Source organism: Lycium ferocissimum, chromosome 4 (genome assembly GCF_029784015.1).
Source record: "Lycium ferocissimum isolate CSIRO_LF1 chromosome 4, AGI_CSIRO_Lferr_CH_V1, whole genome shotgun sequence".
Lineage (NCBI taxonomy): Eukaryota > Viridiplantae > Streptophyta > Magnoliopsida > Solanales > Solanaceae > Lycium > Lycium ferocissimum.
In genome coordinates, this window is record NC_081345.1 from 15,684,831 (window position 1) to 15,697,464 (window position 12,634).

Here is a 12,634-nt window from a genome sequence, read left to right on the forward strand (position 1 = left end):
TATCCCTCAAGTTTATAACCCCTTAGAACTGGGAGAATTTGTGATTTCCATACGATGTAGTTATTACGGTCCAATTTGAGAAGATGAGGCTGGTTAAAGTTCGTCGCAAACGACGAAGGATTCTAGGAAGGGGTTTGCGAGGTGATGTTGGTTATGGAGGGAAGTGTCATTATGAGACGTGAGTCTTCGCAAGGCTCCGATACTATGAAAAGGGTTAATGAAGCTGATAAAATCGATATGTATTTCATGGAGGAGTTCTTCCTCTATACATACAGGATGCTACACAAAGTGTAGTTGATTACAAACTCTCTAAGAGATAAACTATACTTGGTATTATCCTTCCTCTAGATAAACTATACATATGAATTCTAAGTAAATACAACTAAACAAATATGAGGATAAGCTCACAGTTGAGATGTCCTAACATGACCCAGATGATAAAATCCTGGCAATTAACAAAGTTGTCTGGGAAAGGCTATGGGTTTGATTTAGGGGAAACAACGTCGCTGTCCCTGAAAATAAAATAATTTCTCACTTATACCCCTCTCATTTTCATGCCTCTAAAACTATTTACCTGAAATGCCCCCAAAATTATGATACCAACATGGTATACAAATATACTAAGACAGGTATCATGTTCATTTATTCAAAGACACATTTTTCTAAATAAAAAAATAAAAACTCTATGGTACAATCATCTTATATCATATACTATGATGGTATCGTGGAGGGTACTTCAATCCTACAATTAGACATTTCTCAGTCCTCCGTGATATCATTGTAGTATACAATAACACAAATATACGGAGATGGTATCATAGAGGACTGTTTCAGTCCTTTTCTTAGTCCTCCATGATACCATCATGATATATAAATATACAGCGATGGTATCATGGAGGAAGGGCTTTGGGCAAAGGGGTACTCGGATAAATATTTTCGGCCGATTGGGTAAGGAGCGACATTAATTTAGGAGAGGGCATGAGCGGGTAAATATTTTAGTATTTTGTGTTGTTTTCCCTTTGATTTACTGGAGGAGATTCCACGGACGGTTACGGTGGAAATTAGAGAGAGAAGTTACGCAGCCCAGCAAAACATGAGGAATAGCAGAGGAATATTGAGAAAAGTGGATGACATTTTCGACCTCTTTTATCCGGGAATTGGATCAGCATTAGGCTCTTTAGTTTGGGAATTTGAATATGGGCTAAATGTTTGGCTCTTTTGCTTTGGGCGTTTGCTCCTGATTAATAAACAATTGTGGATATATTGTTTGTACATAGTTAGTTATACATAACATATATATCATTCATGCACTATATATACACGTATAATGTTGTCTAAGAATATATATGTATTGTATAATAATGTATAAAGTGTATAAACACTATTATACGTCGTGTTATGTAGATTTAGAAAATGAAGAGGGTCCTACGGTAGCTCGGGAGAAAAAGGTAACAAAAATATTAAATTGGTGGGCTGACACCACTCTTAATATGGTGGGAGTTGTGGCCATTTTAAAAAAAATATAAAGTGCAAATATAGGATCTAGAAAAAAAATGTATATACTTTCCCAAAGATATATTGATGGATGGGCTGGCCCAAGCCCAACAAGACAGAGATTAAGAAGTACGGAGGGTCATTTGTTCTTATTCTATGCTGGTCTTTAATTTTTATCCTCAAGGCACACAATTTTTTCGCGTGCATAATTTTATATTTTACATTATAATATCCATAAGTTATGCTGGATTCCTTAAAATGCCCACTATACATAAGTTCTATTTTAAAGGGCAAAAATTAAATACATCATTTGAAGGGAAAACTGTACAATTTCTTCAAGTAGTGATGTATGGATGGGCTGGCCCAAGGCCAACAAAACAGACAAAAAGTGGCGATTTAATTGGAGCATCGAGTTTTTGATGTGGGAGTTTAAAGACTGACAAGTGCCCATACCAAAAGTTAATTAGGACTTTGTTCAATAGGTTGCTATTAGTCGATAAAATGTATTTATTGGAAATATAGATATCTTATTTACTGACGATAAAATTAGTACCTACTAGTAATATGTTTTCATCCACAGGATGTATCACTTTCATTTCGTAATTTTTTTCTGCCAAACAGAGTCTAACTTACGACTTATGGGTCCAATCACAACGTAAATGTATTTAATTCTCAAATCATACTTTGGCTTCTAATTAGTACGTACATCAAGAATTTCATCTACCAATAATTATGCCTAAGTCTCACATAAGTAGGGGTCAAGACATCTAAATTTAACCTCAGGCCATAACCCAAAAAAAAAAAAAAAAAATCTCAGGGCAACATTTATACAAGAATAACTATGGCTATATCAATCATCAGTGATAATATTTCTGCATTTAAGCTCAAAACATGTCATTTGTATAATGAATCGTCATAATTCATAAAATGACAAGTTTCACATTGACTGTTAGATTATCATGATCCTCCTCCTTTATCTGAGCTTTTGTGACCCTTCTCTTTAAGAATCCGAACTTGAGACCTATGAATGTAAGTAAGCTCACTCAAAGAAAGTTGATGATATGATCACGCCAATATCCTACTAAATAAAAATAAAAAGTACTAGTAGTTCTCAATATTTTCTTGTGGCATAAATTTATTTTTATAATAGAGCTAAAATACTCATAGAAAACACGGGACCTAAAATAATTGTATTAATATGACTAAAACATAGTAAACTAATTGATATCATCTATATGATTTATTTATTTATTTTTCATTGTGCACCTATTGTTCGCTAAGTATGGAAGGATAAAAATTTCTAAGATTCTACCATCTGAGAAATTTTCAAATGCCATGTAAAAACATAGTGTGATAAAAGTTCAAAGCAATACGTCCACAACAAGCCATTTCATAGATTAGTGGTTTTCTTAATAAGAAAAATGCTTCATTGTCCTAATCTACTTTCTTACAAAGTAAACTCCATTGAATGTGCCATATATGATGTGTGCAGTTCCACCCCGTTGTAACAAGTTTGGAATTTGCCTATCTATATTTTTTACATAAACACAAACTTTAGAAATAATAATAGGTACTTAAATTCGGATAAATATGCTAAATTTATGCTTAGGTTACACATGAAGTCCACCATACAAGAAAATTGATAGTACAATTGAAGTCTCCTGGAGGTTGTGTGTTGCACTTAGGAACGCATTAAAAAGCAAAATCACGATTATAGTTAATTTCACCTTTACATAAAACTCTTAGTCAGCGATGTTCATTTTTCACAGAAATGGTCCTAGTAATTGTTGTATCTTTTTCTTCTTTTCAAAAATTGGTGGCTTCTATAGATTTCATGTACTTTCTGATCTGTTATTTTTCATAAGAGAAATCCAGTATATGTGATGTTCGTAAAAAGTTAATGGTTTCAAATTCCAAATTATTTAACTATGGACGTTTGTATTGTAAATTGATGTTCTATCTATTGAATTAAATTTTTAATCACTGCTTAGTATATTAGTAACACTAGTATTATCTACATTTGTTGGGGAGAAAAGGTAGAAAATGAGGGGAAATTTTGTTTTTTTTGTCTAAGGGTGGGTCTGGTAGGGAGGAAAACAGAAAATGTTTTTCAATTTTTTCAGGTTTGGCTGGCCAAAATTTTTTGGAAAATATTTTTTCTACAAAAACAAGTTCCTTCAAATGAGGAGAATAACTTCTTTAATGGAAGTACGGAAACAAGTTCTATAAGTAATATTTCAAGTTCATTGTCTCTTCCCCACCCACCCAACACCCCCACCCTTGACCACCCCATCACCCGCTAGCCCCAGACGTCCCCATCCCACCCCTATAGTGTTTTGCTAGATTACGTTAAATGTTTTCGGAATTATATTTTTTTTACTACTCACCAACCACTAAAAAATAAGTAAGATACCCACTTATTAGCCAAAAACATTTTTCATGAAAAACATTTTCCTTCCTACCAAACAATTCTGCATTCAAATGTGGAGGCAATGCGTTGGGTACCATTCGAAGAAACGCATGCATGCATGCTTTTCTCAATGTTTGATTTCAAAAGCGATGAAAATAGCGTGCTGTAGATGTCCATTGTCCACTCTCAACGTAACTCCCAATAAAGCAATCAAACCCATACTCTCTAAAAAGAATTTAAGGCATGTCGTTTCTTGTGAAATTTGTGAGTGCAGCATGCAATATATTCTTATGTTCTTATGGACCCCTCATGCTAGCGATCTCCTTCAAATCTATTTTCATTTTCCTTATCCTTACAAACAAATCATCATGCAGCTTTTTCACCTCTTTTTGCCGCATTGCTTATCGCCTTTTTGATGCTCTAGTTCCAATTGCTAGCTAGCAATTCAGTGATATAGTAATATTTCAAACTAATTCAAATTCAATTTTTCATTGGACTAAACATATACTTAGGGGCGACTCAACATATTAGGTGGCCTAAAGCCAAAATTTCAAAGAAGGCCTTAAACATTTTTAGTACTTTTTTATAATTTAATTAAAATTTAGTCTTATAATTTAGTAGCCTCTTAAAATGCAAAGTACTTACTGTATTTTTATATGTAATTAATTGTTTTTATTGATACAATGTAGCCAGTTTCATTAACCTTTCTTGAGACATCGTTGATATTGTGTGAGATTTTATTGATTTTGGTTTTGAATTTCTCTTCCAACTAAGGTAATGGTAAAGGAAATTTTTAAAATTATTCTTTAAGCAATATAATTCTCTTTTAAAAAAAAAAAAAAAAAAACACTTTTTACTTAATTGAGTATGACAATTAAATTATTTTCTACTTATACAAGTTTTTATAACACTTATAATTCCAGAAATGATTAAGTTGAAATTAATAATACCACAATGACTATTTTACTTCAAGAAACATAAGATGATAACTCAACATTAGTAATCCAATTAGCCAGAAAAATATGTACATATGCACTCAGAAATTTGAAGAAAAAAATCGTACAAAGGCAGTGTTATAAAGGAGATTGATTAAGTTGGAGTGAATTAAGACAACAGTAAAGAATATCTCTACTTTACATTATCTGCAACTTTCATATGTAATTACTTTAACTTGATAACATATTATTGAAAAGATAACATTTATCACTAGATAAGTAATACAGTAAATATTACACTATGTAATTTTTGGGGCCTTAATTATCTAGGGGACTAAAGCCATTGCTTGAGTGGCTTTGGGGTGTAGCCAAAATAAGTATCATCTTAGTTAAAAAAAAAATTGTCTCAAAATATGTGTCACTTTAGGAATTCAAGACAAAATTGGCAAGTATTTCAACTACGCCCGTAGTATTAAAGAAGTAATCGTCTTTAATATTGCTCAATTCTAAAAAACATTACTAAACAAGAATAGTTTAGTAAACTTCATATTGTATTTGTTGATTTGTTAATGGTTTTTGTTAAGATGACAATTTGGGACGGAGTATATACTTCAATACTTCATTAATAGGCCCTGCCTGCATGGTCCAATACCTATACTTGTTAGTCATACTTTGGACTTAGCACACTACTAGTGCTTTGGCTTTCTTCAAGAAATTTGTGTCTCTCTCTTTTGTTGATGTACGACCAAAAAACATAGAAGAAAAACTTACAAAATGCATCAAAAAAACTTCTGCCGTCCTTTTCCATCAACTCAAGCACTCGACAGGCTAGCTTTATCATCTCCTTTTTATCCACATTACATGTGGCCTTTTTGATTCTCCCCGTGGTTTAATTTATTTATCATTTAAAGTTCATTTAATACATCGACAACCCCTTAAATTTGTTAATAAATTTTATCTTAACACTTGAACTATAGTTTCTCCAAGTGAACTCATGATAGTGCCTAGACATTTTCTATTTAAATTTTAAAAGAATTTCAGTGCATGTACTCAGCACTCATTAGGTAAAGAAGTTGACTTAAAATATATCATCACCTTTAATTACACATTAACTTCAATAAAATTTTCTGACAAATTTAAAGGGTTGTCAATGTATTCCACCTTAAGATTTTGGCACATTCGTAAAGAAATCATTTCATAACATTAATCATATAAGATATATTTGGGACCCATTCTTTTGATTAAAGTGGCAGATAAAACTGAATACTACTGTTGCGATTCAGAGATGTAATTCAAACACTTTTTCTTCTTCTTCTTTTTTTTTTTTTTTTTTTTTTTTTTGTAAAATAATTCAAACTATTCATTGGCCAACATACATCATTAATACCTCTGGTCCAGTTCCTTAATTACCAGTAAGTCATACTTTGGACTTAGCATACAATTAATGCTTTGGCTTTCTTCAAGAAACTGTGTTTTTTTAATTTTAATTTTGATGATGTTGGACCTTGGAGCTTGTAGGTTCTAGGAGCAGGAGCCATTGTCTAGCTTTCTAGATAAAGACTTCAAGATTCTTTTCGCTAATTTAAGAGTACAGATAAGACATCCATTTAGTATTGGAATCATAAGTTTAATTGTAAGGACATGTGCTAGTTTATGATGATAACGCCAAACGAATTAGGTTTTCTTGGGCCCAACGATATACGTATGAGATTTTTGCACGCCAGCGTTTCAATTCTACGACAACTCACATTAGTTTTCTAAATCACATGGCTTCGGTATTTTAGTGAGATTATCTCAACAAACAATGCACCATGACAGACTGGTACATGAATGAATGGCTTTCTGTTGTTGCTAACTAAGATTTTTGTTAATGCAAAATCAACATAAAATCTATTACGCGCATACTAGTGATGAACCCTAAAAATTAGAGAACACTATGGAATAGTGAATTCAATGGAGTTGTATGTAGATAGAAGACAGATAAGCTTTGGTGCACTGAGTTATTCGGTATATGCATGTGTTGATAGACGGTATGCACACCACCTGATCCTAAAATATCATTCAAAACATAATTATAAACAAGCAAGTCTTGATACACAAAGTTACTCGTTATATGTGCGGGTAGAAGGTATAAGTATTCGATGAAATAATCGAGATGCACACCTATAAGACCGACCCATCATTATAAAAGACAGGCAAGCGAGTGCTTGGTCCTGCCTTTTGTTTGACAATAAAAAGAAAGATAAATCTTCAAGGAGAGAAATTCCAATTAATATAAAGACACTGAAGAAGACGAAAACCATGTGAGTTTCAGCGGCTAGTAAAAGAATAGATAAAATCAGAAGACCAAAATATGCATTTAAATATAAAGAACATAAGTTAGTAGTAGAACCTAAAGACAGGACAATGGTATCTGAATAAAATAGACGGCACTGCTTCACTTTCGACTGCATCATATGCACTGTTATCCCATACCCACCATTTTCGCTATTTTATGAATTTGATCTACCTTTTCCATTTCACTTTTCTTTTTTTGGCTAAATTTTCTGCCACCATATTATAATCATCACTGAGATTATTTGCTTTATAAGTAGTGGGAGATAAGAATCTTTAAGGCCCTCAAGGCTATCACCTCCCTTTTTGACTTTGCAATATTTTATACTTTTGTTATGTACTTCAGAAAACAGAAAAACCTCTGACCAACCATGGATTGCAAATTCTATAAGTTCTTTTTTCCTAACAATAATTGAAAATACGACCTGGATATTACACTGCAGACCACTTTTGCTGCTTTGAGAAGTCATTTTCTAGTCAGACAGACACGTATGTAAAGAGTGCATGTTTGATCATTTTGTCCTGAAATACACTTATAATGGCACATCCACTATCAGCATTTGGAACTTCTGAATCTTACAAAATCTTAATTCTCATTTAAACAAACAGAAGAGGTTGCTGGAATTAAATGTTAATACTTAGAACCAACTGTTTATAGGAAAAACTGCCAAGATCAAGGATAAGTGAGATTTCCACATATTGAAAATTGAAACCCGGTGAAAAGGAATCCGGTAACCCAGAATAACAGAGAAGCAATTACAAAAAAAAATATTAGAAGTTCAATGGCCACAATAATTTTTCCAACAATAAATTCTGACTTCTCTCTGAATTGATCAAGCGGATTCTTCTTCGCCGGAATTAGGCATTGACAAAGCATATGTTAAAATCTCTATCAGTCTAATGGACATCTGATCATCTCCAACATGTTAACCACTTCTGCCATATCAGGCCTGTTAGAAGGAACTTGTGATGTGCAGATTAAACCTAACTTCATCACAGGAATCGCTTCCTCGGCAGGAAATTTTCCATGCAGCCTCCTGTCAACACATTCTTCCACCTTTCCTTCTTCCAATGCGCCCCTTACTACGTCACACAATACCATAACGTCGTCCTCCATGTACTCAACGGGCTTCTTTCCAGTGACAATCTCCAGAACAAGAACTCCAAATCCATACACATCGCACTTCTCAGTTATCTTCACAGTCTTGCATGCGAATTCAGGTGCCATGTAACCAAGTGCACTTTGAATTTTGCTACTCAAAACGTATCGATCTAACATCGGTAACAACCTCGCTAACCCATAATCCGCAACTTTAGGATCACCGGAGCTATCGATCAAGATATTGCTGGATTTGAGGTTATAGTGAGTTATGTTCATTTGATGTAAGTTAGCCAAGCCTTTTGCTGTACCAAGAATCACGTTGAACCGCTCATTCCATGAGAACAAGTTTTTACTAGAACCTTCATGGATATGCTCATACAAATTTCCACCAGTTACGAATTCATATATAAGTAGCTGTAGTGATGGTGTCCAATAATAACCTTGAAGAGCCACAACATTAGGGTGATGGATTTTTCCCAATTTCTTAACCTCCTGTTCGAAGTCTCCTTGAGACTTAACAAGACCGGAGACAGTAAGCTTCTTAATGGCAACTGGCACCCCATCTGCGAGGACAGTGCGATAAACAGCTCCAAAACCACCACGTCCGAGCTCACAATCCTTGTTAAGTAGAGCATGTGACCCTGTGCTGAAGTCAAATTCGCCTGAAAACATGACAAGCTTACCGGAATTTGCATCTGAACTGTGTGAAGGGCTAAAGTCATCCCCACCAGAAAACGTAACAGGGGCAGCAGGGCGAGATGTTGCAGACCGTACGCGAAGATTTAGCACAGTAATGGCAATAACACCAACAACAATAACAGCAGCTGCACCAATGGCAATAAGGGCAGAGATGCTTAGGATTTTCTTCTCGTGGCCCAAACTCCTAGGGACAGTAGTACCAGGAATAGAATCTGTGGAGTTGGGATTCAGAACAATCGGCTTGGGAAGGACAGTTGGACAAGACCTATTAGCAGCAGCCCCACAAAGAGACGGATTGGCTGACACTGAATAAGGAGAAATAGTGTTGAAAAAACCACCAGAAGGCAGTTCTCCCTTTAGCTGGTTGTGTGAGATGTTGAACGACTCGAGGTGACCAAGATTTACCAACTGCTTTGGTAAGATTCCGGTTAATTTGTTAAAGGACAGGTCAACATTTTGTAGGTTAGTTAGTTTAGCTAGGGTTGCAGGTACAGGGCCAGTTAAACCATTATGTGACAGAGACCTGCCAAGTTGATTGAAACAAAATGATTAACCAAAGTTAAAGAATACATCACATAAGGACATCGAAAACCCGGTAACGTGACGTTGCTACATTTATACTTTATGCAAATATTATCTGAAATATCCTTATCTAGAGAAAGGGAAAAAAAAAAAGGATATTAGCTAAAATCACACAATAGAAGCCATTTTGTTAACTCATTATCAATGCAGGAAAACAATACATGATTGCTAGAAGCTTAGAACTGACAAATTTCAGTATAGCATAATCAAGAATCTCTAGTATGGATTCGTGTTTGATCTCTCCTCTAGAAATAACGAATCCTTAATTATCAAACTAAATATCAATCAGGTTCTGCTGTAGAATAACTTACCACTACTGTGTCCTTATGAAAACCTCCAAGCATAGAGACATCTCAAACGAAGATATAAATGAAGCATAAACAGAAACAAGAACTTACAAGGACAAGAGTGTAGAACAGTTTCCAATAGAAGTAGGAATTTCTCCTGTCAATGCGTTCTTCTCCAACTTCAGTTCCCTGAGAGAATAGGCTCCTCCAAGTTCCACAGGGATACTACCATTTAACTGATTCTCGCTTAAGTCAAGAACATCCAGTGACTTCAGTTGACAAACAGTTTTAGGAATGGTGCCGACAAGTGAATTTCTAGATAAATTCAAGGACAGCAAGCTATTAAAATCACCAATAGCAAATGGAATTTCACCAGCTAACTCATTGCTAGAGATATCGACAGCTAGAAGCTTTTGACGTGAGTTGTCCAGTGAAGAAGCAAAAGCATTCTTCAATCCCCCACTTAATTTATTCTCAGAAAACAAAAGTTGTCTCAATCCTAATTTGAATACCCAATGAGGAAGATCACCGGTCAAAGAGTTGTGACTAACATCCAATGTCATAAGATTAACACAACTGTTCATGTGCTTGGGCAAATTCCCAGAAATAGCATTTCGCGAAACGTTCAGTATTTTCAGTGATTGAAGTTTCCCAACAGAAGTCGGTAACTGACCAGAGAAATTGTTCCCAGAAAGATCAAGCATCTCAAGGCTTTTCATTTCTCCAATCCATTCTGGTATAGCACCAACAAATGCATTGTGTTTCAATACCAACTCATTACACAAACTAAGCATATGCATTGTTTTTGGAAGTTCTCCAGAGAGTGAATTTTCACTCAAATCAATTGACCTCAAAAGCAAACAACTCCCAATTCCATCTGGAACCTCACCTTTAAAATGATTTTTACTCAAATTTATACCTCTCAAATTATACATACTGTCAATGCCTACTGGAATTTCACCATCCAGCAAATTATCTGACAGATCAAGTGACCTCAACCCATTCAAAGACCAAATTCCAGAAGGCAACAACCCCGAAAACTGATTCGACGACAAGTTTAAAGACCCCAAAGCCACACATAACTTCAAACTTTCAGGAATTCCCCCCGAAAACTTGTTCTTGGCCAAGGAAATTGATCTTAAAGCCCCACATTGTTCAAACAAATCACCTGGTATCGTCCCAAATAAGTTATTCTCACTCAAGTCAAGTACCCTCAGATTAGCAAGTCCAACAATACTCACACTTATACTACCTGTAAAGTTGTTCTTGGCAAGCGAAAGCTTACGAAGAAACTGTAACCTTATAAGACCTCTACTAATCTTACCTGAAAGACCAAATCCATCAAGAACAATTTGAGACACTCTATTAGATCTTGGGTTACATTTTATCCCATTCCAATAACATGGACTATCATCTTCTTCATTCCAAGATACTAACTTTCCTTGGGGATCTTCAACATCAGCTTTAAATACCATTAACCCCAGTATATCATCATTGAAAGATAAGTTCAACGCTTTAACAAAAATGGGAAATAAAATACACAATAATATTACTCTACCAAAAACCTTCCTCATTTCACAAAGAAATGTGTTTTTCATAATCCCATTAGCAACCCCAAAATGGGTATTTACAAGAACAAGAAAAAGATACAAACTTTGGCTTAAGAACAATAATGTAACGGCCAAACAAAATGTGTTAGAAAAGGAGAAAAAAAAATTTAAAAGATACCCAGTATTTATACTGGTTGAAGGATGAAGCTGAGAGCAAATTTATTCAAAAGAATGTAAAAGATGAGGCATTTAGCTAGATTAAAAAGCCCTAGAATTCAAGAACACAGCTGAAACAATATGTAGTGATAATAAAAAACTAAAAAGAGTGAATTTTAATGGATGCAAATGGACACTAAGAAAATGTATATGAATGACTGGAAGAAATAGGTGACTGTGAGTTGAATTTTTGGCTAAAGAAAAGGGAATTTGAAGTAACAAGTTTAACTGAGAATGAAAGAAGAAACACACAATGTGAGTGAGGTAAGGGTTATTAATGAGTTACTGAGAAATACTCTAAGTCGGAAAAAGTAGAGGAAATAAATTTTCCGGTTAGGGGGGAGTCAGTGGAGCATTTATTGATGCTATTTTTTTTTCTCTCTCTCTCTCTCTATCTTACAGAGGTCTTTATAAACGGGAAAAAAGAGAGGGGAAGAACAGGGAAGGATGAGGGAGTGGGTGCTTTTATTAATGATGACACGTGGCATTGTATGGTCGGTTATGGGAAGTCTGATGTGGCACACACGTAAGTCACTGTCAGAATAGAAATAAATGGACTGTCTTGAAATTTAAGAAAGATATATATTCTCAATTTTGCGATTTAGAGTTGATATACATCCGTTAAAAAAAAAAGTGTATATATATATCATTTCCGTTACAAAATGGTGTAAATATACCCTTGTCCTTACACAAAGAGAGCAAATATACCCGTTCGCTAAAGAATTTTAAAAAAAAAAAAATCATTTAGCTTAAAGAATTTTTTTAAAAGAGAATCATTTAGCTTATTTTTTAATTAAAAAAAATATCATGTGGCTTTAAAAAAAAATCTACACATTTTTTCAGTAGACATATTATTCTAACGCCACATGATAAATTTTTTTTTTTGGTGGGCCGGGTCGGTTTGTTTAAAAAAATATCTCTATGACTTTTAAAAAAATAAGTCTACCCATTTTTTTAAATGAACCAGACCCGATCCACCAAAAAAAAATTATCATATGGCTTTAGAAAAATATGTCAACTAAAAT

At 34.4% G+C, this 12,634-nt stretch overlaps 1 protein-coding gene across 1 annotated transcript; it reads right to left on the minus strand.

Moving 5' to 3' along the window:
• Nucleotides 1–7,797: 7,797 nt before the first annotated feature.
• Nucleotides 7,798–12,040, minus strand: LOC132051618 (probable LRR receptor-like serine/threonine-protein kinase IRK). Its single transcript, XM_059442775.1, has 2 exons — nucleotides 9,955–12,040; nucleotides 7,798–9,497 (listed from the first exon to the last, which is right to left on the minus strand). The coding sequence occupies exons 1-2, from the start codon at nucleotides 11,439–11,441 to the stop codon at nucleotides 8,066–8,068; spliced, it is 2,919 nt and encodes a 972-aa protein (XP_059298758.1). The 5' UTR covers nucleotides 11,442–12,040; the 3' UTR covers nucleotides 7,798–8,065.
• Nucleotides 12,041–12,634: the final 594 nt, after the last annotated feature.

What these genes read in the sequence shown, in the direction of transcription:
- LOC132051618 (XM_059442775.1), bottom strand. Translation starts at nt 11,441, where the DNA reads ATGAAAAACACATTTCTTTGTGAAATGAGGAAGGTTTTTGGTAGAGTA. An exon ending in TGTTCTACACTCTTGTCCTT is followed by an intron (nt 9,498 to 9,954) that starts GTAAGTTCTTGT and finishes TCAACTTGGCAG; the next exon opens with GTCTCTGTCACATAATGGTT.